The following is a 25,952-nucleotide window of genomic DNA, read 5'->3' as shown; positions in this document are numbered from 1 at the left end:
GTATTGGGGCTCGGTGCTTCCGATTCGCCTTGCTATAAGTCGCTTGACCTCCACCTTGTAAGTGAAAGCTAAGCTGTAGACTTCACCATCTCACGAAAATGAAGGTATACTGGCTCGTGGCGTGGGCCACTTCTTTGACGCCGGCACTGGCTGGCTTGATTGGACACCGTCGCGCCACCACCTTCAACAATCCTATCATCTACTCAGACTTTCCAGATAACGATGTATTCCTCGGTCCAGATAACTACTACTACTTCTCTGCTTCCAACTTCCACTTCAGCCCAGGAGCACCCGTTTTGAAGTCTAAAGATCTGCTAAACTGGGATCTCATCGGCCATTCAATTCCCCGCCTGAACTTTGGCGACGGCTATGATCTTCCTCCTGGCTCACGTTATTACCGTGGAGGTACTTGGGCATCATCCCTCAGATACAGAAAGAGCAATGGACAGTGGTACTGGATCGGCTGCATCAACTTCTGGCAGACCTGGGTATACACTGCCTCATCGCCGGAAGGTCCATGGTACAACAAGGGAAACTTCGGTGATAACAATTGCTACTACGACAATGGCATACTGATCGATGACGATGATACCATGTATGTCGTATACGGTTCCGGTGAGGTCAAAGTATCTCAACTATCTCAGGACGGATTCAGCCAGGTCAAATCTCAGGTAGTTTTCAAGAACACTGATATTGGGGTCCAAGACTTGGAGGGTAACCGCATGTACAAGATCAACGGGCTCTACTATATCCTAAACGATAGCCCAAGTGGCAGTCAGACCTGGATTTGGAAGTCGAAATCACCCTGGGGCCCTTATGAGTCTAAGGTCCTCGCCGACAAAGTCACCCCGCCTATCTCTGGTGGTAACTCGCCGCATCAGGGTAGTCTCATAAAGACTCCCAATGGTGGCTGGTACTTCATGTCATTCACTTGGGCCTATCCTGCCGGCCGTCTTCCGGTTCTTGCACCGATTACGTGGGGTAGCGATGGTTTCCCCATTCTTGTCAAGGGTGCTAATGGCGGATGGGGATCATCTTACCCAACACTTCCTGGCACGGATGGTGTGACAAAGAATTGGACAAGGACTGATACCTTCCGCGGAACCTCACTTGCTCCGTCCTGGGAGTGGAACCATAATCCGGACGTCAACTCCTTCACTGTCAACAACGGCCTGACTCTCCGCACTGCTAGCATTACGAAGGATATTTACCAGGCGAGGAACACGCTATCTCACCGAACTCATGGTGATCATCCAACAGGAATAGTGAAGATTGATTTCTCTCCGATGAAGGACGGCGACCGGGCCGGGCTTTCAGCGTTTCGAGACCAAAGTGCATACATCGGTATTCATCGAGATAACGGAAAGTTCACAATCGCTACGAAGCATGGGATGAATATGGATGAGTGGAACGGAACAACAACAGACCTGGGACAAATAAAAGCCACAGCTAATGTGCCTTCTGGAAGGACCAAGATCTGGCTGAGACTTCAACTTGATACCAACCCAGCAGGAACTGGCAACACTATCTTTTCTTACAGTTGGGATGGAGTCAAGTATGAAACACTGGGTCCCAACTTCAAACTGTACAATGGTTGGGCATTCTTTATTGCTTACCGATTCGGCATCTTCAACTTCGCCGAGACGGCTTTAGGAGGCTCGATCAAGGTTGAGTCTTTCACAGCTGCATAGAAGAATGGGATGATGTTGAGTGGGTATAGTCTTGGGGTATAACTGAGATAGTACAAACTGTGTTTTGAACTCCTTAACTCCGAACAATGACACCGTACCATTGATAAGACAATCTTCATCAATGACCCTTGGATAGCCAAGGAAACCAAGACTCAAGATGGCTAGGCCCCAATATGAAAGGTGACTAAATAAACTTTGGAAAAAATATCTCCCTTTTGATCGGACGATTGAAAGGGTATTGGGACAGCATCGGGGTATATAAAAACAGGAAACATTGAAGCTGGAAATCAAAACTTAGCCACGTTCATCTGAATAAGCGAGAAAATGCCAACCTTTTTTATCCAGGTATCAGTGCTTCTTCATACGCTTTCTTCTTGTCGTCCATCATCTATCTGCCCTGGGGCGGGTTATTCTGTGAATAACCTGCAGTGTAGACCAATCGATCGGTAACAGGACGTGCTTGCGTATCATAGATATATCGGCTCATACTGTAGGAGGTTGATTGATTGGCGCCGTCTCGTGTCTGTGTTCTTGATCCGTTGTCAGGATGATAGGAGAACAAGAAGAATGCGGATGATAACTCACGAGTTTTGGAAGCTACCAGCCACTGCGACGGTAGAGGTGTTGGTTGCCGAAGCACCTGATGGGGTATAACCGGAAGGGGTGGTCATTTTGGAGATGTAAATGATGGGTTTTTGAGCTTTCGCGTCAGATTACAATGCCGAATGAATTAGAAAGTTCGTTGCATATTGGTGGTCAATGGGATTAAATATACGCATAACCAGGGAAATCACCGACAGCGACATGATTCAGGAGTCCCAAATCAGGGCTTCTTTCAATCGGACACACATACATAGCCGCACAAGCGTGCCGGCGCTCTCAACAATGTGGTGGGGAGATTGATGCCTCATATTACTATAGGCCAACAAAGCATTGTTTAACTCGTAGTGTGTGCTTCAACAGACATAAAGGAGGTCTGGATCCAAGGACTTTGTCACAATTGTGATGAGGGGAGAAAGCAAAGCCGCGTGGCAGTAGACACCAAATCACAACTGTGACGAGCGCAAAGATAGCAAGAGACTGTGCATTGCATGGGGTCTGCAGGACTTTGTGCCCAAGTGGAAGAACCCCGCTCTGAGAGGTCAGGTTGCTGGCGTGAGATTGGTCGCCACGTCATCATTTTGAGGCCATCCAACAGGGATTAGGGTGACTTGAAATCACAAACGTGATATATTCTGTCCAGTGACAAGTCTTTGTGTTGTCATGCGACTGGTGGCTTTGTGATAGAGAGTTCCATTCGCTGGCAGTGTCATCATTGCACATTCATTTTCAACCATTGCCTCCAGGCTCCCACCGCCTGCATTTTCAACCCAACATCCTTCGTTTTGCGGCTCAAAAGCGATCAAAAGCAATTTCGGGCATCATCTGCTGGCTTCCAGTGATCGTACCGAAGCGCCCACTTTCTGTTCCCCTCTTTCCTCCGACGTCACTACACCGTGATTAATTGGAGAGGAAACTGTCAAACTTGCGACAGCATCAGGCAATTAGCCGCCTTGCAGGGGATATCCTATTTTCGTCCGCTGCTGTTATTCAGAGCTAGCAAACAAGGCTGTGTGACTCTTCGGCTTCATTTAAAAGAGCCTCAAGGCCGGCGTTATTCACCGACATAAGTCCAAACGCATCACCATGGTCAGAAGTCTCAGTGATGAGAGTGAACATGACGGCATCGGAAGATGGTTTGACAACGATGACGAGTCAGTTCAATCGCCACAACAAATTCCCATGGGAGAGGACCAGGACGCTAAGGAAATCCCTGTCGACGTTGGCTCACCGAAGGAGATGCTAGCCTACCTGAACGATTTCCAACAAAAGACTGAGGAAGTTCGACTATTGCAACCTGTTACAGACGTACCATCAGTGCTGTCTGTGCCTTCACTGAACCTATCAGATGAGACGATCAGCTGTAGCTGCAGCCTGCGATCCTTTCGCAATGCTACCAGTTCATCTGCTGATGACGAGACTGCAACTTTGGAACGATGCGGTCCTGCGATGGCAGAGTATGGTTACGATGAAGATGCCCAGGATGCTGCCTCAGACTCTTCGTCAGACAGGTCTGGGAGTTTTTCTCCGGCCTCCTGCCCGTCACCAAGTAACACAAATATCACATCACCGGGCTCAGATGGGTCTTACCAGGATTCTATAGCCTCATTAGAAGACATGTCTGGAGGTGCCTACGAGCCCTTTCCAACCGAGATAGCTCTAGGCTCTGACTGGGGCTACGGCAGTGACCCAGAAACAAACTATTTGGATCAGCACGATCAGGCGCGTGATGGAGACCACAATGAGAACGGTGAAGCGAACGAATCTGCGCGCCAGAAGGAGCCTACATCCACTGAAATTGGTAGCGCAGAGGCTACAGAAACCAGCGCTCTAATACAACACAAGGACCAGCCACCTAAGCGTGCGGCTGGGGATGACGAGAACGAGCATCAACAAGTATCACGGGCCAAAAAGTCTAAAAGACAAGAGGACTCCCACCTCAGGCTGGCTTGCCCTTTCTATAAGCACGACCCGATTCAATATCGCCGCTGTCACTCTCACGTCCTCAAGCGCAATAGCTACGTCAAGCAACATCTCTTCCGCTGCCACATGCAGCCCATCCACTGCGACATCTGTCTGAGCGTATGGCCGACTGTCGAAGACCTTCGAGAGCATCGCCGTGCTCAAGTATGCGAGAGGCGAGAGTACATCGCCCCCGATGGAATCACCCCCGAACAAGAACGCAAACTTCGATCGCGGCTTGGAGGCCCGAACAAATCAGAGAGTGATCAGTGGTTCGATATCTATAGTATTATTTTCCCAAATTCTGAAAAACCAAAATCGGCGTATCTGAACGGCGAATTGTCCGAAGATGCAGAGAGTCTACGCGAGTTTATGGAAGGTCGCGGGACGAATTTGATAATGGAACAATTAGTAATGTCAGGCCTCGTTATGAATGAAGATAATAATAGTAGCTGCGAGATGGAGAGGAAGTTTCAGAGAAGTGTGCAAAACGCTCTAAGAACTATGTTTGAGGGATGGCAGAGTCGGAGAGGGGGAGCTGGTGAGGATGATGGCGACCGGGAGACGAAAAGGCCGAAGCCAACACCTAGAGAGTTTCCATACATCAAGACTCAGACGCCTGTGAGGAATGACACTGGAAGTACGAACACCACTGCGACAATGCTGGAAGATCAACTGGAGGGGGAGCAGATCGGGCCAACTACTACATCTCCCCAACAAACAGGAGAGGTTGCCCACGGACTTTGAAAATCACCTTTCTAGCATTTACCGTGCTTTACATGCTCTACTTGGTTATCATTTCACGATTTTAGAATATTTCTTTCTTATATGCTTTGTTGTCAAAATTTCACAATTAAACTACTATCCCAGAACTCTATTTGCTCTACTTATGTGACTGCCCTCCCTCGACCTTCAAAACCTGAGATAAAGCCCCCATCTTCCTCAATTCTTCTACAGGCCGCTTGAAACCCGGGGCTATAAGGTTGACGTGGTTTCCTGTGGTCTTTAACTCATAGTTACCTTTTACATACATCTTGTCGAGAGCTTCCGAGAGCTTTAACATATTCGGAATTTCGGTCATGGAAAACCGGTGTACGTGGTTAGCTTTGTTAACCTTGCGAGACGGTTTCATCGCGTAGAACTTGGGTGGTTGATTGTATCTGGAAATGAATGGATAAATTGTTAGCAGAAGGTCGAGATTTTTCGAGGATAAAATTTGGGAACTAGATGTTCAAGGTGGGCTCTGATGAGAATTTATACTGAAATTCTGCACTTAACAAATGATTGTACCACATTTCACAAGCTGAGGCTCTCCCTGAGAGAAGCTTCCATAATTCATATCAAGGCGTCTTCAAGTCCCGTAAATGCAGCTACCATCAGCTCTAGTTGTGAACTTCGAGTATCACCTGGTTCATTTTCTTAAGTCACCAGGTTTTATAATACAAATATGCACATCGTCCGCAATTCAAAGCCCGTTGAGCTGGTGAATCACTGAGGATGGCTTCGATATGTTTAGGTACCAGATGCAAGTGTTCAAAAGATCAGTGGCATCTTATCAGTGCTGCTAGAGCGACGGCAAGATGCAGGACAGAATCGGATTACTCCGGCTTCCGTCCAACAGTCCACCGAACCTCATATCCCATCACCGATACACCGTCATCAACCTCCTGTTGTAGCTTGTCGCAATGTTTCTCTACATCCTCATGAGAGTGAATCCATTCAAACTCTCCTTTGGCAGCAATACCATTCAAGGCTTGTCGCGCGTAGTTGACAAGTGTATCCCCTGCCCTCTTCTGAACCTCAGGCCCCTCACTGAAGCTACTGAATTCAATGTGTGAGCATTCGACATAACCGGCCTTTCTGAAGTGCCCCTCGAGTGGCATTGGGCTTCTGTTGGAGGTCAGCGGATCCTTAATGACGAGTGGAGGGAATGCTTACGTGACATCGCGTCCAACTGATAGTCCGTAGCGAACATCCGTACTGATCCATTTCTGGTACGCTTCAGTGATTGGCACAGCATTAAACTTGGTGAATCCTGTTTCATCCCACAAGATGTAGCCGCCTGGTCGCAGAAGTGATTGAAGATTCTTTGCTACCGGTAGCCAATCTCCAGACTTGAGAGCGACCATCAGAAGTCGAACGTGCACCAAGTCATATTTTCCCACGAGGTCTTCTGGGATTGGCTCGAAGACGTTCCCGAATGACAAGGTAACATTTGATGGAAGCTCACTGGGAGAGGAGAACTTTGAGTCATCTATGTCGAATCCATCGAGGTGAGCGTCTTCGTGGACTTCTGGTGCGAAGTCTCGTAGCCAGACCCCAGTGCCAGTTCCAACGTCGGCTACTGCGGGCGGACGTCCAAGAGAGTTGAGGTATGACTTGATATTATCAGGGATCAAGGTCTTCGTAAGGTGCAACCAAGTGATGTGCTGATAGTCGAGGCGGTGCTCTTCAACGCCCTTCTTGCCGCTGTTGAGGGTATAGATTTGGGTTCCAGTCATGTTGGTTCGGTATGTTTGCTTGAATCACTTCCACCAAATCGATGGTTAATTATAGAGCATAAAGGTGAACGACGGTACCCGTTACAATTTATAATAAGAGACATCACAAGACTTGTGCTTCAGCGCTCCAAGCGTCTGACAATATCCGTGAAGTGGTGCCGTTAGCCGATTGATGATGTTAGGCGATTGATATGGTTGGCTCATCCGAAGTACTAAGGATTCTGATGATAAACCAGAGGTGACAGCATGAACGAATCTTACTCAGCGCCACGATCAGACACGGTAAAGCGCCCATGATTTGGCGTATTTCTCTCATCCCAAGACAAAAGGGCTCGGAAGTACCTTTTTAGGACTCATTGTTCCATTGTTGTCGGTGTTTGATTGACCTGATCGCCAAACTCTTGCCGCATTCGAGGATTGGGGCTATGACTAAAACCCGGCTTACGTAGACAAGCTTCGGGGGTTCAGCCGAAACTGACTCAAATGGAATTCACTCATAAAGAGAGTAAGCTATGGAAAGTTTGAATTGATTTCTTTCTACTTTCTCATCTCAAGGGTATGTGGATGAGGTAGCTCGCGATCTTGAGGTGACAGAATATCGTTTGTGTAGATTAAGGCTTGTGCATCGCCTCTACATAACTCGATAGTACTGGCTTATCATCAAAACAAATCTATAGGTTGAATACTAGATAGGTAGATGACAGATGGTTTTGACTTTGTCTACCTCTGGACGATTAAGGTTGCTTCATACAGACATCAGTGCTTTGTAGCTTAACCTTACGACCCTCAGTTGAGAGGGAGATTGCTACTTCCTGTAAAGCCTCACACGCCTCCCAGAGGACTGCTTTGAGCTACGTAAAATAATAATATTGGAGCTTTCATGGCCGTATCTACGCTTAGTGATATGAAGGGTTGCTCTCAGCACAAATGATGGAATGGCTAGCGCGAGCGTCATATTATGAACCAGTTCTCAAAAGTATTTATCTTTGCAGTTGAGATTTGTGACTGTAAGCTTATTCCGGCAGAGAGAACCTAGCATACAATTACCGCTGGAGCGCATATAGTTCCTTTAATTAGTACAGCGAAGATTTCGATGACCTAGTGCTGCTTCAGAACTTGAGCTACACCTCGTGACTCTTCCGATTATGGCTGTTGTTGCTAAGGTGCCAAGGTGGACTTGGTACCATGACATCAGAGTCTTGAGGTTGGGTGCTGAGATGAGACTACAATCTTCGCATGCTCGCCATTCCACATTCTAGAACTAATTGACGGCGGAGAACAGCGCACTATCTACATAAGCACTGAGGCTGAGTTATTAGCTAGGGCTGCTATTCATCCGGTCACTTACGGAGTCAAGGATGATAAGCTGTCAAGACAAGAGGATCGCGACTAAGCTCACGTCACTGCAGGTCCAATCTTTTCCTGCTCTAAATGTAGAAACAATCGCACTCGAGACAGCTTCAGAGTCGTCGCTGTGCTAGTGATGCGCCGCAGACAACCCAAACCGCCAACACTTGATCATTGCATCAGTTGAGAAGAAGACTTTCTATAAGACAATGGTTATACACCCTCAGAGCAAGATTCTTGAAACATCTTCACACCAACATAATTGCAGTCAGCACCTGCAAGTTGATGGACGACTTCTATCTGGTTTCTCCGAGGGCGATGTAACATACAACTCCATTAAGCCCTTCGACGACCAGAAATCGATTGGAGGCCCCAACTTCTCTTTCTTGGATGACCGCAAGGAAGACATCCACCTTGTCGGGAGCGTAGACTGCACTGAGACTGTTTCCTTCATCGTTGGGCTCCGAAATCCCAAAGGCGACTCACAGGTCTACCTTGAGCAAGATGAACATAAGAACGGCTGGACTCTTACTTACTGCTAACTAAATAAATCTAGGTGGCGATTGAGGAAATGGTGGCTTATGGTGTACTCTTGTTATTCACTTTCATTAGCCCGAGATAGGGACTTTTAAAGCTGGTTTGTTATCAAGGCTATCTTATTGCGATTAAATTTAAAACTATTCTTACAATTCTTAATCAAAACATTAAATTTCAAACTATTCTTACAATCTTTAATCAATCTTTTCCATTGTAATTACCACCCAGCAACCGTCAAGTCATAAGGAATTCAATTATTGAGCCACCAAGTGGGTTTGCGTTCCTAATTTGCCTCGACCTTTTGTTGTTCGTCGTGTTGTGCCGCTTCCTATGCAAGCAACCGCTTCTCGGGGCTATTTTCGTCGAGACCTCGACTCTACTCATGTTTGGATTGCCGCAAAGATTGCCGTAAATAGAAATTCTAGCGCCCTAAATGTCATTTCTGTCAGTAAATAGTGTTGAAAGGCTGCGCAGAAAGCAACTAAAAATCGCCCGTTTCAGTCTACCATCGCCAGCCTTTTTGTGCACTTTTCTTATTACCCATATTTCCAACTCGTGACTCTGGCCTCTTTTGCTCAAGCGATATTGTCACCAATACTTGCCAATATGAGAAACTGGCCTTATAAGATGGTTACACTGAGATGATAGATCTGAAAGCTTACTTGAAGGACAATGGGATTCTTGGGGGCTTGTTTTTCTTTCTTTTATCTGCAGAACGACTGCGTTGCTTAGGCTAGCTAAGTCGTATGGAGGCTTTTGAATAACCAATTCCGCATATAAACCTAGACCTAAGGCCAAAGAGTGATGAAGTGACCCCGACAGAGCCTTATCAATCTTCGTCATAGGCGTATCATAACATCCAGGACATCGCCCGGCCAATCCTCACCACCCATTCTCTCTGGAGCCACTTCTTCAGTGAAGTCCAGCAGTGAAGGATCTACACCACGAATGCAGTGAGCCCCTCTTTTCTTCCGCATATCTTCTTCTTGCCTCCTCGTAGACATCGTATTCAAAGGTCCAACTACAAGCCTTGGGAAAGCTAACTGTATGAGTCCCACATTGATATCCAAATCGAAATGCCTTCATGTCGCGGCACTGATTATCTCTAAAGGCGTGCGAGAAGAGTTTTGCCAGCTTCAGCCATCTATGGCCGGACCCAGTGCCACAGTCAGGCTGATCGCACCACAAAACGTGCTTTGTTCTGTCCGTGAAGACGGTACTCCCGGCATCACCATATTGTATGCTCCGAAGCCATTTGAAACTCAATGGATCTGAGTGTCTCCATCAGTGGCTGATGTGTAGCCGAAATAAGTTCTCATTTAATAAGCCTGTCTTCTTGTAACACTCTTTGAACTTGCTGCGTGGGCGTTCCCAGGCGTATGGCGTTGCACTCCTGGCATGTGTAACGACGACTGACACAGCCATCATCTCTCACTGGAATTGAATTTCCAAAATATCTGCTGCAGCAAAGAGTGCACTCCAAGTTGCTAAGCAAGCGTTCCATTGCGATTAAAGAATGTGGACAAAGTTGGCTACAATCTTGGAGAAAACCTCTCATGAAACATCGGACCATTGATTTCTTTTCCCATATTCCGCGAATTTCAAAGGTCAATGAGGTCGTCGTGGCGATAATGCCCGAGTACCCGCAGGTACCGACTTCGATAGTAGGGGTGTATTGCTCTGAAGTGAGGTCAGGATCCTCATCACTCCCTTCTGAAGAAGCATGCGATCCGTCCATGCAGCGGTCGTAGATTGGGTATTGGGTCCAAGGTTTGGGGAACCTCCATTGAAAATCGAGTTGCCGGTGAGACCATACATCGTAGTGACCGAGCAACCCAACACACTTGTTTCTCTTTCTGCCGTTCGCGGGGAAGAATATTCCAGGATGATCCTTCTTGCAGCCGGTGCACCTCCTCGGTTCGCATAAGGATATCAGCTTCTCTCGCAGTTCATCTGTGCGTATGCCCCTGCACTCAGTGCATAGAGTTTGGCGGCGCAGAGAAGTATATATCTCTCGACTGTCTCGAACAGCGGCTGGCGCTCTCCTATGCCAACGGCTCAGAGTCTGAAATTTGCGAAAGACAGGATCGGTGTCTATATATTGGCGGAAACTTCGTGACGTTTGACGGAGTATATACAGCGAGCTGTGGGGAGGAGTTTTAGGATGGCGTCAAATATTTCATTAGGTATTCGGACTGTATTCATCTTTTGTGGTAGGATTACCTTCTCCCGGGGGTGTGCCCTCATTGTCTAATGCTGTTTTCGACGATAAACTGACAACAGCACAATTCATGGATTCTCAACGGCCCTGTTTGTAGCAGCAAGGATAGTAAGCAATAGTGCCAAATACCTCCATAACGCATTGAAACCATCGAGGCCATTTCGGGATCCATTCAAAGCGACGCCCAGGCTTTCTGATGCGTGCACAGCATTCTAAATAGCGCGCCATGTAGTATGATCACTGGCTTTACGAATGCTTCGGGACGATTGAAGAAACGAAATTAATTCAAGCCAAAGCGAAAACGAGATTCTTAAATAGTCAAACCTCCCTATAAAACAAGGTGTGAGAATTCATCGAAGGCAAAAGTATTTTCCACTCATTTGAAACTATGACAGGTATCTGTTCTACTAAGTCCTATTGTGCAAGGCTTTTATCATGCAAACTTTGGTTTAATGAGTCTAATATGACACAGCCTATCATATCAGTTTCGTCCCAACTCTAAAACAAGTATGGTTATGAGCTGCGATAAGCTTGAAGGTTTGAAAGAGGCTTTAACTGCAATAGTGTCACGCTTGCAAAGGTCTATTTAAGGAGCTAGAGTGAGCCTTGATCTCCGTCAAGTTCAGGTTAAAATTCGTGGCCTTAAATTGGTCAAGGAAACGGACGATTCGCAGGGCCTACCGTCGAAATCGGGCATGTTGGTAGTGAGCTTAAATCACCACAGACATCAGCTCACTTCCGAACCTTGTTAGCCAGGCGTTTTGTTTCCAAAGCTTCACTGGGTGAGAGCCCCAAGTGGCTCGGATGTCATTATCTGCTCCTCAGACCACATAGTACAAAGTCAAATAATCGAAGATGAGACTAACCAGGGATTTCAGGGATTGAACATTCATACATGTCACATGTAGTTCTTGACGAGTAGATTGAGGCTATAGTACTGGCTGTGCTTGACCTAGATGTGCTCTGTTACCTCCATAAGACATCTTAGCATATCTAAGAATAGCGTTATAGCCCTCTCATTTCATATTATCTTTTACCAAGTGAGTGACTGTTTCAGGAATGACAAATAAAGACGAACTAAGCGAGTGACGAGCGGGAGTTCTCCAAGGCCAGTATCCCAGTTTGCACTACTGGGAAGGCAATGATGCCCAAAGGCATTGCTTCGAGACCGCTCAATGTAGCGTTTAGAAGCTGCGGCAGCAAGTCCAGCAATCGCCCTAAGATTCAAGGTTAGTTATGAACGAATCGGGTTAGTAAGGTGGTCTGACCTGCTCAGAGGAGTACTGGCTCCTGATTAGCGCAAGCCAATAGTTAAAAGGAGTGTAAATTGACTCACCCACCCATCTGGGCACTTGATCTCCTCAGAAGCACAGAGGAGCCAGCAGATATCATCCTGCTTAGTTTGGGGCTTGTCCCTGTGCATAGGTACCTGCGAAAGCTTGATAGAAAGACTATGACTTAGTGTTAGTAAAGTAACATTGCGATGGTATAGACCGCAGCGGGCTAAGCATTAGAGTATAAAGCATAATGGGTAGTTCGAGATAGAGATACTAACGATATATCCTGATCAGACACCAAAACCTTGGACTGGCTCTGCTTGATCTGCCCCAGCAGGGACGGGATAGCAACAATGCCCTGGGCAAAGGCGAGAAGAGCGACGGCTGAGTGCTTCATGATGAGTGATTGATTGATGGATGATATTATGGATTGGATGCTCGACCTTGTTCTGTGCGATGTGTTTTGAACCAGCAACAGGGATGCAGAGTTAGCTGTCGTCTTTATAGGCGATGAAACTGCTTCTTACCAAATTACAACTTGCATTCATAAGACGATACAATTTATTTTCTCTTATTTGTACAGCCGTATATGACAGGATACTGAGGACAGTCCACTAGGAAGTCGCCTATAGTTGTTTGAGATACAGTACATCCATCGGTCGTGCTCGGTAACATCCTCTACTCTACATAGGTGGTATTGTATGATGAATACATGGCAATCATTCGCTCCATGGATCTTCCGACGGGTTACAAGAGACAGCTCCGGACATCTTCTTTGGCTGCGCTCCAGTCCATGTCGGCAGGTCGCCATCGGAGCATCGCTACTGGAACTCGAATCGGTTACAAAGTCTAGGTGAACAGTTACCATCGGCTATTATTATTGTTACTAAATCTAAGACTCTGGTTGTCACACCTAAGCGAGTTCAACTTGGTCGACCTTTTTATCCTTCTTGCCATCTTGATCTACTCTTCCATGCTCAATATCATCCAGCTTATCGGCATGAAGAGCCCCGTGAGATGTTCCCTCAAAGATGGCTTGGATTTCCTCCAGAGTATGACCCTTTGTCTCGGGGAAAAGGAACCAGATAACGACAATGAGACAGGCAAGAATGCAGCAGAAGACAATGTAGTACTTCCAACCGATGTTCTTCATGGCAATTGGGTTGACCTGGTTTCCAACGACGAGACCGACAAATGTGCTGACATACATGACGGAGACGCCGCGACTGCGAAGGGTGTACGGGAAGATCTCAACAGTGTACGCTTGAAGAAGAGGGGCCCAGGCAACAGCGTAAAAGAAGAATGTGATGAATACAAAGCCGATAATGGCCTTTCCGGTAGTTGTGCTTCGAGTACTGTCGAACGAAGCACTGAGAGCGGTCCAAATGATGTATGACACAAACATGCCACAAGTCGACAGAAGGAACAGGGTGCGACGTCCGAGTCTGTCGACTAACATAGCACCAACAAAGATCGCGGCAAGCCAGTTTGAGATCTGCAAAAGGCCGTTGATGAGGGTCTGTTCCTTGGCAGCTGTGATACCGATCGTGTTGAGGACAAGAACAAGATAGTAGCTATAGGCGAGGTTAAACAGATACACAAACGCGGGGTCTGGGTGAGACAACATACCTGACGAGGTTGATACCGTTCCACTGAGCGAACCATCCTACGATAACGGCAATGAGTGTTCTCCTTCTGTTCGCGGGAGTTCTGACGAGCTCGAGCCAAGAGTTCTGTGACATGGCATCGGCTTCGTGCGTCAAAGCACCCTCAATCTCCGCCATTTCGAAGTTGACAAGTGGAGCGTTTGCGTCACCACCGGCGTGATACGTGGCGAGGATCTTGCGGGCTTCTTCGCGTCGGCCGTGAGCGACGAGCCATCGGGGAGACTCGGGAAGGAAGTAAACGGCGAGGAGCTGGATGAAGGGGAGGGCTCCCTGGAGAAGAGAGGGGATTCTCCAGCTCCATGTTGAGTCGATCTTGAAGGTTCCGTATGTGCACCAGGCGGCGATGATACCTCCGAGGTACTGTCAAGTCAGTGGATGTCCTTGAATATGAAGAGCAGGTACTTACGAAGGATGTGTTGTACAGAGCGGTAAGCTTGCCTCGATGCGTGGGATAGGCAAGTTCGGTGATGAGGATTGGACTAGGCTGGGCCAAGAAGCTTGTGAAGAAACCAAGGATGGCTCTGGCCGCAATGAATGTCTCCAAGTTCTGTGACACAGCTTGCATGATCGCAAAGGCGACACAAGTCAAGGCTCCGACCATCATGGCTGTCTTTCTGCCGAATCGATCGCATACGTAGGTGACGAAAAATAAGGCGATGACCTTTCCAGCTGGGTATACGGAGTTGAGAGCACCGAGCATGGCGCCTTCAGGCTGTCCAAAGTAACCTCTCCATTGGGGGAGGGTCTGAAGACCGTTCATCATCGATCCTATCCATGTTAGTGAGGGAGATTGGGTTGTCACGCGTTTGACATACCATCGTAACCAATTGCACCTGAAGACACGAGAGGAATAAGAAGGAGAAGGTTAAGTTTCAGGAGATGCGGTACGCGATACCAAGGTCGAGTATCATCGGGGAGTACCTAACGAGAACATTAGCATGCGATGCCCATCATTCGCACATTGGGAATAAACTCACTGCTGCAAGGTCACTGCCGGCAGCCGCGGCAGCACCCTTCTTCTCTGCTGGTGAGGAACCCATGACTATTGGTGATGATCAAGAGACTTGTCAGATGTCCCAACGTCAATCAGCGACTGATGATGAATGTTCAGAAACCCAAAACACCAGGGTCATGGAGGTTAGTTATATCTGAACCAACGAAAACAGAAAAAGATTATGCAGATCCAATGCTACCCCACGCAGTTGTAAACTGACACCCCATGGGGAAACTTGGAGCGTTCGTTGACGCTTGAAGAGATTGACAACTTGTTTGATGGGGTCTTGGCTTGACGCGTTTGGTCTTGATCGGACGCTATTCCCAGCTCTTCCGAGACTTCGGACCAACTTATCATTGGCCCATTGTCATGTCTTCCGAAGCAGCGCTCAGCCGATTGGTCACCACCTCACCCATGACTCGAGCCTTGACCAGTTTTCTAGTCTCCGTTGTCGCTTTGCCGAAGCTCGTCAACGTCTGGTGGACGCTTTACTACCACTTGAACCAGTCCTAAGCTGGAGATATTCCCCCTCAGAACCTCCACAAAATTAGCGACACAGTTCCCCGACGTTGACCCGCACGCAAGTCAGAGAAAAGAGATCCGGGCTTGCTTATTACTCGCGAGTATCAGCGTCCGTCCATGCCCCAGTAGTTTCAAGGCTTACAACGGCAAAATGGCAGACACGGATATTGATGCGATTATACAGTCACTGACGTTGGAGGAGAAGGTATTTTACGCCATCAATCGTGTCTATACGGATTAAGCTAATCCTTATCAGATTTCCCTCTTAGCAGGTCGAAACTTCTCAGAAACAGTTGGTTATCCAGAAAAAGGCGTTCCTTCGATAAAGGTGAGTTCGATCTCTCGACTCCTCACACTATTTACTAACAGAAACAAGACCGCTGACGGACCAAATGGAATTCGCTCAGCAGCAACAGATCTCGATATCAAGTCGGCCTGTTTCCCAGCAGCATGCAATCTCGCAGCAACATTTGACCTAGACCTTGCCAAGAAGTTTGGCAAGGCTCTAGGTGCTGAAGCGAGAGGCAAGCGAGTAAACTGCATGCTCGGCCCAACAGTCTGTATGCATCGCCATCCTCTCGGTGGTCGCAATTTCGAGAGCTATAGTGAAGACCCATTTCTCACTGGCAAAATGTCCTCAAAAGTCATACAAGGACTCCAAAGTCTTGGTATTTCTGCTACGATAAAGCATTTCGTTGCCAATGAGCAAGAAACAGCCCGTACGACTGTTGACGAGACCATTGACGAACGTGCATTGCGCGAGATTTACCTTAGGCCGTTTGAGATTGCTGTGAAGGAAGCGAATCCTTGGGCGATCATGACAGCTTATAATCATGTCAATGGCGTTCATTGCGATGAGCACAAGTGGCTTCTGCAAGAGGTCTTGCGTGGTGAATGGAGCTGGAAAGGCCTTGTCATGAGTGATTGGGGCGGTACGAATTCTGTCGCTGCAGCGCTCAATGCTGGTCTGGACCTGGAGATGCCTGGTCCTCCCCGTCTAAGAAAGGAAGATGCTGTCAAGGAGGCACTTGAGAGGGGAGACTTGACAGAAAGCACCATCAACGAGCGCGCCAGATCTGTTGTTGAGTGGGCCTTGAAGCTCAAGGCTCGTGAAGCAGAGTCACACTCTGTTGCTCTTGGTCAAGACACTAATACCCCCGAACTGCGAAGCATGATCCGCGAGGCTGGAGCGCGCGGTATCGTCTTGCTGAAGAATCAGGGAGAACTCCTTCCGTTGACCAAGGAAAAGGTTCAGAAGAAGACGATTGCTCTTATCGGATTTGCTAAAGACGCTATGGCTCACGGAGGAGGTAGCGCGGCTGTCAATGCGTACCGTAAGATCACTCCCTGGCAAGGCTTGCACGAGGCCCTTGGCGATGACGTTGAGTTCACATACGCTCGAGGCGCTCATCGCGAGCGTCTCCTTCCTGCTATTCATCCCGATGGTCTCTGCGGTAAAGTCGTGGGTCTTGATGGCAAGCCCGGGTTCAGCCGACAGCTGTTCAAGGAGGGTGAATCTGAGCCTGTATCTACTATTGGACAGCCAACTTCTGCATACTCACCTCTAGGATCACAAGAGTCACTCTGGAGGAGACTTGAGATTGTCGGCGACTTTACGCCGGCTGAAACAGGAGAGCACTACATCGCTTGCTCTGGACTGGGACCTACAAGGGTTTATGTTGATGGCGAGATCATCTATGAGCAGACTGCCAACTGCACTGACCCTATGGGCTCTCTTTTCCTCGCTGCTCCAGAGCCTGAGTTCCGCCACAAGTTCGAGGGAGGGAAGACATATCGCCTTAAGATCTGCAGTGATCCCCCCACCAAGATCGGCCTAACCATTCTCGAAGGTCGTAGTGGTGTTCGTGTCGGCTTCTCACTTGAGTCCGACCACGATGCGGATCTTGTCGGAGAAGCTGCTGAGGTAGCCAAGGCTGCTGATTACGCGATTGTGTTTACCGGACATGATCCTCAATGGGAGACTGAAGGCCGAGATCAAGATGGATTCAATCTTCCCCGAAAGGGCACGCAAGACGCTCTCGTGTCTACAGTGGCATCGGTCAACCCCAACACTATAGTTGCCAACTCTACCGGCGTTGCTATCGCTATGCCTTGGTTGGAGCAAGTCCCCGCTGTCGTGCAAGCTTGGTTCCCCGGCCAAGAATGCGGTTACTCTATCGCCGATGTCCTTACGGGAGCTGTCAATCCTGAAGGTCGACTACCAGTGAGCTTCCCTAAGAGTATTGAGGACTGCCCTGCGCACGGAAACTTCCCTGGCGAATATGTAGATGGGCAGCTCAAGGTTACCTACGCCGAGGGCGTTTTCGTCGGATATCGTCACTTCGATCGACTTCCTCGTGAGAAAGTTAACTTCCCTTTCGGCCACGGCCTATCTTACACGACTTTTACATATGATCTGGAGAATGTTTCTCACGAGGGTGACGACTGGTATGTTTCTGCTAAAGTAACTAACACTGGAAAGCAAGCTGGCGGTGCATTGTTGCAGCTTTATGCTGGTCCAGCTGAGCAGTCTCCTGATCATCCGATCAAATCTCTCGTGGCTTTCCAGAAGGTCGGATTGGAGCCCGGTGAGGCAAAGTTGGTTAAGCTTCTGGTGAAACAGAGAGACTTGGCGCATTTCGATACCGGACCGAAGAAGTGGGTAATTGATGAAGGCGAGTATCGCTTCTCATTGGGAGTCTCTTCGGCCGATATTGTTGGAGATACCGTGGTGAAGGTGCAAAAGGCTGTTTTTGATCCATAGATTTAGAGAAGTCAAATCTACTATATTCATCCCATAGTCACTTCCTTGTTCGAACACATTCCATGAGGTGAGAGCCAAAAGCCGCTGCGTGTTTTAGCTAGAGTTCACGCAATGATCCAAAAACCGGCGATAGGCTCATCTCACTCACTAGAAGGACTAATAGGCCAGCTCCTCCAAAATCGCTATGTGAGTCTCAGCTCCGTCTCCATTCATCATGCGCCTAAAACTTCCAGAGCTCTCCTCTGCTAATTCGGAGGATCTACTCCAGGTCTGGCTGGGTCTGGGCCTTGGCCTTGGCCCGGGACATAACGTTACCAACACGCCGGCACACTAAAGAACCGGAACCTAGCGCGTACATGCGTAATTCAGGCAATCGTCACCCGTTCCTCGGATCGGGCCCGAGACTTGATTCAAAGCCGTCTTACTCGGAGCACATTCGGAAGAAGTCGCGAAACTACCTCTTCCGGGGCTCATGTGTAAGTGAGTATAGCAACACCACTTTCAGACACCAGGTGGTATAATACAGTTGAGGCGATGAAAGGGCGTGCCTTAAACACATGAGATGTTCTTCACCCAGCCTATCCACGGAGCTCAACATCATCCGGAACCATGCCAGCACCTTACTTGGGGCAGTGCCTCTGTGGCAACGTAAAATTCGCAATTGCATCAGAACCAGCCACAGTGTTATCATGCTTCTGTGAGCATTGCTGTATTGGGGCTGGTGGCACTCATCAACTGGTATACAATCCCATTTCATGGGCTGTTGTGGTGAAAGCTAACCTATACCTAACAGATTGGAAAATTCATGGCTCAAGATGTCGAGATTTCCACCGTCTCTGAAGATACGATTACGAAATATTCACTCTCGGACACATCGAGCGGAAGTTCAAAGGAGAAAGCATTTTGCCGTACATGTGGATGCACGCTCTGGACTATTCCAGCAGCCGCAAAGGGTAAATTCTACATGATCCGAGTCCCGTTGCTGGATGGAGGGTAAGTAAACTACCCCATGCTGATAGTGCTGAAGCTAAAAATGTGGTTTAGGCTCAACTTCCAACCAGCGAATGAGATCTTTGTTAGAAATCGGCCAACTTGGGTGGAGCCAGTCAAAGACGCGGGTCAATGGGATGAGATGCGAAAGTGACGCGTAGAAGAGGAGACCGAGGATGCGGAGAAAGAGGGAAACCTGGCCTGTTGATGGACCAGAACAAGGGTCACCGATTGGTTTGGAGAGGTCAAGCTCCATTATCTACAGATCTCGGCTGGAGTTATTGAGCCAAATGGAGATACAAGCAATATTGTAATCCAGTCACAAGAACAATAAAACACTTCTAGCGGTTAGTTATCTTGTTAGTAATGCTACTTCAGCTCAGTGAGTTGTAGTTCTCTGGTATGTTACCACTTACCGACGAGCTCCGAGTGAGCTAATGCAAAGAGATTCTCCGAACCCCGCTAACGCTCCCCGGATTTTAGCCGTAAGCCGTCCCAGCTTCTAGCCTCATAATCTTATCTCTTAATTCTGGGGATCCCCCCGTTCCGAACCAATTCATGTCCATTCCGAAAATCCATCCTCTCCCGACCCAACAACCAGCGACATCCCTTCGGATACGGAACTACACATGGAGCCTCCACGACGAACAGATGACAGTGCCCCTGCTAATCGCCAGAGTGGGGCTAAACGCCTCAAGATTGATGTCGCTTGCGATAACTGCAGAGCCAAGAAGGTCAAGTGTGACGGTGTACGACCAGGTGAGACAGACAGACACCCATAGGGGAGGGGACGAAGGCTAAGACGCTGCAGTCTGTGGCTCATGTAGTAGGAAATTGGCTTTGAGGGACAAGTGCAACTTTAGCGCTAGTTCGACAGCCTTCATACATCATCGCCCGCCAATAGCAGCGCCTTTCACTGCAGGCCAGAATGGACGTCCTGTTGCTCCTCCAGCACAAGCATTACCTGTGCAAAGACAGGGTAGTTCTAGTTCTCCCTCTATGGCAAGCCCACCTGTTCCGATTCTACCAGCCGTGAATACATACGAGCCTCAGCTGCGACGGTCTATGCCTCTGTCTCTGCCGCCACCACCACCGCCACATCATCACTCCCCAGTGACTTCTACCCCTGGCAGCGGCCCCAGGCCAGACTCGCATAGTGGTCAACGCAATGTCGGAGCTTCAGTTTGTTCAAACAGCCCTTCTGCTGTTGACTCTATGACAGCGGTCATCGATGAGGGGACGAGTACTGAGGAGTTCTTTGGGAAGAGCAGTGCGGGCTCTTTCACTGCCCAGATCAAGAAGGCAATCGATGTGAGGCTTGGGAAGCCTACAAGCTCAAGCGACAATGCGTCAAACACGTCTCGGTCGGCTGGGGTAATGGGCTCTGCCTCAGTCACATCACCAGACTTCTCTTACGTCCTACCGCCACGGAGGCAAGCCGATCATTTGATAGAGCTGTACTGGTTCTATGTTGATCCATTGTATCCTTTCCTGGATAGGAACCGATGGACTCGTGCTTACAATGCCATCTTCTCCGGAACGACGATGGACCTGAATGAGCGAGTCTTCGTCGCTACACTGAATGTCATCTTAGCCCTATCCACCCAACTCGTCGAATCGCATTCGTTAGAACAGCGAGAGCAGTCGAGTGAGACATACTTCCAGAGGGCCCAGGAGTTATTGCCCATGAGCCCCTGGGAACCCGGATCTCTCGAGTTGGTGCAGTGTCTCCTGGTAACGAGCCAGTATCTTCAGAGTACATATAATCCTCATCAGACATGGATGGTTATTGGCTCTGCCATCAGGATGGCTCAAGGTTTGGGACTTCACCTGCCCGAGACCTCAGCGAATCGTTCGGAACCTGGCGAGCGAGAGTTGTTGCGCAGGATATGGTATGGATGTGTTCTGATGGATCGGTGAGTGAACTTGACTGTATCTTGGCTCCTAGTCGGCTAACGCAGCCAGTATGGTATCTGTGACCCATGGTCGCCCTGCCATGATCTCCCTGCATCCTGCAAAGAACGTGCCACATCCAGCAGAAACATCAAACGCCCAGAACGTAATGCAAGGTTTGGAATATTACAGCTTCTTTGTGAGATCAGTGCGACTTTACGAGATCATCCACAAGACCATGATCGCGTTCTACGACGGCTCACAGGGCAGTAAGCCGAAGGAGAAGGAATCGCATTTTGATCTTGAGGGCCTGGATGGTGAGGATGAAAATCTGGATAGAGTGGTCCAACTGGATCGCTGTATCAGCAGATGGCAGTCAAAGCTACCAGACCATCTCAGGTGGGAGTTGTTAGAGTCAAATACGGATGAAATAGCACGGCGACAAGCTGTAATTCTACGAATGAGGTATGCGTCTTCTACTTTCACAGCGGCTTATGGCAAATGACTCATGAACAGATTCCTCCATGCCCGTATCTTGCTACTACGACCAGTCCTTTCCAGATTCTGTCTCACACAATCTCCCCAGGACAAAAAGTCCATGGACGATAACCTCCAAGCTCGTGTCATCCAACAAGGCGCAATGTTCTGCGTCACAACAGCCCAGAACATGATCAACACTCTAGTGAAGCACCAGACACTAGATGGCACCGTTGGTCTGCTTCCGGCCTGGTGGTATCGAGTATACTACATCTACTCCGCTGCTACAGTACTGATCGCGGCCAAACTTCGACCAGATGTCTTTTCGGCCGTGGAAATCGGGAGATCTTGGGGCCAAGCTATCTCAGTACTCAAGGCTCATGAGCAATTTGGTCAGTCTCCTCGCCGGTGCGTTGCCGCGCTACATATTCTTTCTTCAAAAATCCTGCAAGCAACGCCTCGTGGGTCGCCGGGACGTGAAGCGGCAAACAACAATAGACCCGGCGAAGGGAACAACCTCAGTCTCCCTCAGCAAGAGATGCCGAACATGGAAGTTCCTGATCTTGTTCAGCAGCTCTCTGAAGAGTTCCAAACGCCAATACCAGACTTTAATCCTCAGGAACTAGCGGCTTTCAACTTGGATGTAAATGATATGTCATGGCTGAACGACGTTCAAGGAGTTTGGGAGCTTTTGAACGAATAACAAGATGGAAAAGTTGCTTCTATGTCTATTTACCCAGATACCATGTTTTAATCTACCCATTACTCGAAGACCATCTTGTTCTTGACGCTTCCCAACTCGGTGATGCTAACCTCCACAACATCACCGTCATTAAGATACTTAGGCACCTTCATTCCCATGGCGACACCACAAGGTGTTCCTGTGAGAACAACAGTTCCGGCCTCAAGCGTTGTTCCCTGGCTAATGAAGCTGACGATCTCCTCAACCCCGAAAAGGAGATCATTCGTACCCTCGCTTTGTCTTACCTCGCCGTTGACAGTTGTTGTCAAGTGCAACTTTGAAGCGTTACCAACGACAGCTGGAGAGACGAGAAGAGGTCCGATGGGTGCGAACTTGTCGAAGCCCTTGCTGAAGCACCATTGGGGAACACCACCAGCCTTCTTGGGGTCTCGTTGCCATGCTCGAGCGGAGACATCGTTGGAGACAACGTAGCCTGCTACGTAAGAGAGAGCATCTTCTTTGGTGATGTTCTTGCCAGACTTGCCAATCACGATGCCCTGGATTTTGATGTTAGCCAGTTTCGGCAAAAGGATAGACAGAATGCTTACCAGCTCTCCCTCGTAGTCTATTGTGCCATCTTGGGCGATCTTAGGAATGGGGACATCCTCATTGAAGCCAGCAATGGAAGTAGAGGGCTTGATGAACAATGAGGGATAAGGCGGCGGTGTTCGGCCACCTTCCTTGACTAATCACTCAACTTAGTATAGGTTCAGTCAATGGGTACTTGGCCACTCACTGTGCTTGATGTAGTTAAGGCCAATGCATCGGATGATAGGCACATCAGCCGGCCGCAGCAGCTCCTTTACAGCCTTAACATGTACCTTGTCACCCTTGGTGAGTTGCGCCACAGGGCTCTGACCCTTGTACTCAACAGCCCATAGGTCATTCTTGGCTAACTTCTCAGAGAAGTCCTTATCATTCTCAATGACAGGGTCTCCAAAGGTCTCGTTTCCGTTGTCATCGACAAAGCGGATGAGGCGGTTCCAAGTTGTTGAGGACATTTTGCGAGAGAATGAAGGTACGAAATTTCTGCGATACAATGGTGTTGCGATATTGGCTATTCTCATTGTTGTATTATCTTCAAGGTTGTATACTACCTGTTATAGTTGTTTCTACAACGGAGTGATGATTGTCAGAGAGCTTTGGTAGTGAGATCCACTGCTGTGGCCACTCATAGCGCGGTCCGGTCGGAAGGTCAGGATTCGGATCCCACCAAAGTCAACCCGGAGGACGGATATTGACTTCGGCTGTTGTGGATGATTGATTAGACGTGGTTCAATGTGACCGTTCTAGCAATTCTGTTTCCTATCGGTGCTACTTCCCCAGCTTTCCCATGTCTGGGGAGCTTACGATTGTTATCCACTCAAGACCATCCATCAATCCGCTATTTATCTACAGAACACTCCAGCGACACTTGCGAGTCACTGACCAAGTTCAAAATAATCTCAACATCATCCTTACTCTTTGAAGAGACCACAGAATCAATGGGGAATTATACTAGCACAGTGGCTTTGGGCGCCTCGGATGGCGACTCGCCGGAGATGAAGCAGTATCTCAGCGAACTACCATCAAAGAACCTGGAGCCTCTCTGGTCACAAATGAGCATGATGGTGCCGCCGACGCCAAACCCCACAGCGAAACCTCACATGTGGACATACAGAGAGGCCTTGCCTCATTTGGAGACAGCGGCCAAGTTGGTGCCTGAAGAGAAGGCTGAGCGACGAGTCTTGATGCTAGTAAACCCTAGCTTGCGTGAGTATATCAATCCCGTTAATGCACTCATTTGATTGACCTCTCTAGAATCACCATACACAACAGATACTATTTATGGAGGTCTTCAGATCGTCAATCCTGGAGAGACAGCGCCAGCACATAGACATCTTGCCTTCGCAGCTCGCTTCATCATCGATGGTGAAGGGTTCACGGCGGTTGAGGGCAAGAAGATGCCCCTCATCAGAGGCGATGTTGTCATCACACCGATCTGGCACTGGCATGACCATGGCAACGAGAGTGATAAGCCAGTCGTCTGGCTGGATATGTTGAACCTACCTCTGTTCCGTTTTGCTCCAGTTCACTTTGCTGAGGGCTACTCCGACCCACGCTATCCCAGCGAGTGAGTCTCTTTCTACCCTGCACAACTAAGATGCTCTTGCTAACGATGCCAGGCATTGCGACCCTTGCGAATTCCGTTTCCCATGGGCTCCTGTTGAGAAAGAACTCAACGCTGACAAGAACGACCACTCCATATATCACTATAAGCTCTCAAATGGAAAGCCTTTATCGACATTCCTCGGCGTTCAGGCCGAGAGACTGAACCCTGGTGCCACGGTGGAGTCACAGGAAAGCCAGTCTTATCTTTATCACTGCTACGAAGGAAAGGGTCGCACTGAGCTTGTGACGCCGACGGGGGAGACGATGACATTTAGGTGGGAGGCACGCGATACGTTTGCTGTACCCTCATGGTGCAAGGTTAAGCATATTAATGAGTCTACCACGGAGCAAGCATACCTGGTGGCTTGTCACGACGGTCCATTCCTTGAATGCTTGGGTGTTCAACGAAGAAAGTAGTAGTATCAAATGGCCGATATGTCATATAACCACGTCTTTTTTGGCACGTCTATCATCAGCTAGCTTTAAGTTTCATACATGGCCATATCTTCCAGGGACTAATTTTGTTTCGAGATCTTCACAGGCCTTATCTGAATCACGGCATAGGACTATAAAACGAAAAGCAACGAGTTCAATATGATACGAGACATTTGTAAAGAAAAAAAAAGGTAGGTTGATCAAGGTAAAGTTGCCATAGGTTGTATTTAATATGGATGACAGGCACAAGAACGAATGTCCGCATCATAAGCGCCCGGAATCTGGGACCTAGGTGACAACTAGACATGGCTGCCATCACTTACCAGGCCCCTGAGCACTGACTCTCTGTCGTTCAATGGTAATGAAGAAGAGACTGGTATCAGCACCGCCACCGCCAGGGTTCTCCACGACGAAACCACCGCTCACGGCATTCTCATCCCAGTTCTCGTTTTCAAGATCTTCGTCGGAAAGAGTCTCAAGAGCCTCAGTGTAGTGGTGGTCCTTTGGCTCTTTTCCAACAAGACCTGTGAGAAACTCCTTGTACTCGTTGTACAGATTTTCCTCAACAAGCGCCCCAGTTGCATAGGTTATGGCAGAGTAAAGGTGGGCCTCAGCGCCTCCAACCTTATCGTTGTGGTCGTTGTATTCGTCAGTAATTCTCTTCTTGGCGGTGTCTAAGCCCTTCTGGTCAAGGTTGTAATGGGCGACAATGGCACCTTGCTTGGTCGCAAGGATGACACCGAAGCAGCCAGCGAAGGATGAGCTTCCAACAACATGATTACCAGCAGCAGTGAAGTCTACAAACTTGGTCTGATCTTGTTCGACGTATGTGTCAGCTTTCTTGCTTTCGTCAAGCTTCTTCTCGTAGGCTTCTAGCTCAGGAGTCATGACCCTGGCGTAGAGATGTTGATCATCGCGAACAGCAAGCCTTGGGGTATTAGCTTCATTGAAAGACGGGTATGGGTAAAGGACTCACTCAGCAGTGTAAGGTGCCGCGATGCAGAGCTGAGAAGCAGCAAGCAGGAAGAACAGCCAGGCCAACAGCTTGGCCCAGCCGTTCTGAAAACTCTTAGAGCCCAACATGATGATGAGCTGAATAGGTCTAAAAGAATGACGGTTTAAGTAAACGGGTGTATAAAACGAAAGATGGTTGAAGAAGACAGTGTTGCTCGATGCAATGA

The 25,952-nt window shown here is 48.5% G+C and overlaps 13 protein-coding genes across 13 annotated transcripts; 7 read left to right on the top strand and 6 right to left on the bottom strand.

Moving 5' to 3' along the window:
* Positions 1-98: 98 nt before the first annotated feature.
* Positions 99-1,691, top strand: FVEG_08836 (hypothetical protein; the record flags this gene model as incomplete). Its single annotated transcript, XM_018897721.1, has 1 exon — positions 99-1,691. The coding sequence occupies one exon, from the start codon at positions 99-101 to the stop codon at positions 1,689-1,691; it is 1,593 nt and encodes a 530-aa protein (XP_018755449.1).
* A 154-nt stretch (positions 1,692-1,845) lies between these two features.
* On the bottom strand, positions 1,846-2,745 carry FVEG_16452 (hypothetical protein). Its single transcript, XM_018905677.1, has 3 exons — positions 2,277-2,745; positions 2,024-2,221; positions 1,846-1,971 (listed from the first exon to the last, which is right to left on the bottom strand). The coding sequence occupies exons 1-2, from the start codon at positions 2,360-2,362 to the stop codon at positions 2,080-2,082; spliced, it is 228 nt and encodes a 75-aa protein (XP_018755450.1). The 5' UTR covers positions 2,363-2,745; the 3' UTR covers positions 1,846-1,971; positions 2,024-2,079.
* A 188-nt stretch (positions 2,746-2,933) lies between these two features.
* On the top strand, positions 2,934-5,495 carry FVEG_08837 (hypothetical protein). Its single transcript, XM_018897722.1, has one exon. The coding sequence runs from the start codon at positions 3,378-3,380 to the stop codon at positions 4,998-5,000; it is 1,623 nt and encodes a 540-aa protein (XP_018755451.1). The 5' UTR covers positions 2,934-3,377; the 3' UTR covers positions 5,001-5,495.
* Positions 5,496-5,851: 356 nt separating this feature from the next.
* Positions 5,852-6,754, bottom strand: FVEG_08838 (hypothetical protein; the record flags this gene model as incomplete). Its single annotated transcript, XM_018897723.1, has 2 exons — positions 5,852-6,143; positions 6,192-6,754. The coding sequence occupies 2 exons, from the start codon at positions 6,752-6,754 to the stop codon at positions 5,852-5,854; spliced, it is 855 nt and encodes a 284-aa protein (XP_018755452.1).
* Positions 6,755-8,310: 1,556 nt separating this feature from the next.
* Positions 8,311-8,643, top strand: FVEG_08839 (hypothetical protein; the record flags this gene model as incomplete). Its single annotated transcript, XM_018897724.1, has 1 exon — positions 8,311-8,643. One exon carries the CDS (start codon positions 8,311-8,313, stop codon positions 8,641-8,643), a length of 333 nt encoding a protein of 110 aa, XP_018755453.1.
* A 3,400-nt stretch (positions 8,644-12,043) lies between these two features.
* On the bottom strand, positions 12,044-12,533 carry FVEG_08840 (hypothetical protein; the record flags this gene model as incomplete). Its single annotated transcript, XM_018897725.1, has 4 exons — positions 12,044-12,076; positions 12,128-12,142; positions 12,196-12,310; positions 12,415-12,533. The coding sequence occupies 4 exons, from the start codon at positions 12,531-12,533 to the stop codon at positions 12,044-12,046; spliced, it is 282 nt and encodes a 93-aa protein (XP_018755454.1).
* A 458-nt stretch (positions 12,534-12,991) lies between these two features.
* Positions 12,992-14,843, bottom strand: FVEG_08841 (hypothetical protein; the record flags this gene model as incomplete). The annotated part of the gene is made up of 5 exons (XM_018897726.1): positions 12,992-13,710; positions 13,766-14,163; positions 14,210-14,571; positions 14,619-14,724; positions 14,781-14,843. 5 exons carry the CDS (start codon positions 14,841-14,843, stop codon positions 13,050-13,052), a joined length of 1,590 nt encoding a protein of 529 aa, XP_018755455.1. The 3' UTR covers positions 12,992-13,049.
* Positions 14,844-15,470: 627 nt separating this feature from the next.
* Positions 15,471-18,083, top strand: FVEG_16453 (hypothetical protein; the record flags this gene model as incomplete). Its single annotated transcript, XM_018905678.1, has 3 exons — positions 15,471-15,524; positions 15,576-15,647; positions 15,696-18,083. The coding sequence occupies 3 exons, from the start codon at positions 15,471-15,473 to the stop codon at positions 18,081-18,083; spliced, it is 2,514 nt and encodes an 837-aa protein (XP_018755456.1).
* Positions 18,084-18,692: 609 nt separating this feature from the next.
* FVEG_16454 (hypothetical protein) lies at positions 18,693-19,227 on the top strand (the record flags this gene model as incomplete). Its single annotated transcript, XM_018905679.1, has 3 exons — positions 18,693-18,821; positions 18,877-19,076; positions 19,128-19,227. 3 exons carry the CDS (start codon positions 18,693-18,695, stop codon positions 19,225-19,227), a joined length of 429 nt encoding a protein of 142 aa, XP_018755457.1.
* A 475-nt stretch (positions 19,228-19,702) lies between these two features.
* FVEG_08843 (hypothetical protein) lies at positions 19,703-22,146 on the top strand (the record flags this gene model as incomplete). The annotated part of the gene is made up of 4 exons (XM_018897727.1): positions 19,703-19,832; positions 19,885-20,989; positions 21,039-21,431; positions 21,483-22,146. 4 exons carry the CDS (start codon positions 19,703-19,705, stop codon positions 22,144-22,146), a joined length of 2,292 nt encoding a protein of 763 aa, XP_018755458.1.
* A 59-nt stretch (positions 22,147-22,205) lies between these two features.
* FVEG_08844 (5-carboxymethyl-2-hydroxymuconate isomerase) lies at positions 22,206-23,186 on the bottom strand (the record flags this gene model as incomplete). The annotated part of the gene is made up of 3 exons (XM_018897728.1): positions 22,206-22,682; positions 22,734-22,870; positions 22,922-23,186. The coding sequence occupies 3 exons, from the start codon at positions 23,184-23,186 to the stop codon at positions 22,206-22,208; spliced, it is 879 nt and encodes a 292-aa protein (XP_018755459.1).
* Positions 23,187-23,669: 483 nt separating this feature from the next.
* On the top strand, positions 23,670-24,753 carry FVEG_08845 (gentisate 1,2-dioxygenase; the record flags this gene model as incomplete). Its single annotated transcript, XM_018897729.1, has 3 exons — positions 23,670-23,937; positions 23,986-24,298; positions 24,351-24,753. 3 exons carry the CDS (start codon positions 23,670-23,672, stop codon positions 24,751-24,753), a joined length of 984 nt encoding a protein of 327 aa, XP_018755460.1.
* A 333-nt stretch (positions 24,754-25,086) lies between these two features.
* FVEG_08846 (hypothetical protein) lies at positions 25,087-25,854 on the bottom strand (the record flags this gene model as incomplete). The annotated part of the gene is made up of 2 exons (XM_018897730.1): positions 25,087-25,699; positions 25,748-25,854. 2 exons carry the CDS (start codon positions 25,852-25,854, stop codon positions 25,087-25,089), a joined length of 720 nt encoding a protein of 239 aa, XP_018755461.1.
* Positions 25,855-25,952: the final 98 nt, after the last annotated feature.

This window comes from Fusarium verticillioides, chromosome 10 (assembly GCF_000149555.1).
Source record: "Fusarium verticillioides 7600 chromosome 10, whole genome shotgun sequence".
NCBI lineage: Eukaryota > Fungi > Ascomycota > Sordariomycetes > Hypocreales > Nectriaceae > Fusarium > Fusarium verticillioides.
Note: the sequence above shows the minus strand (reverse complement) of the source record. Positions and strands in the feature narration are given on the sequence as shown.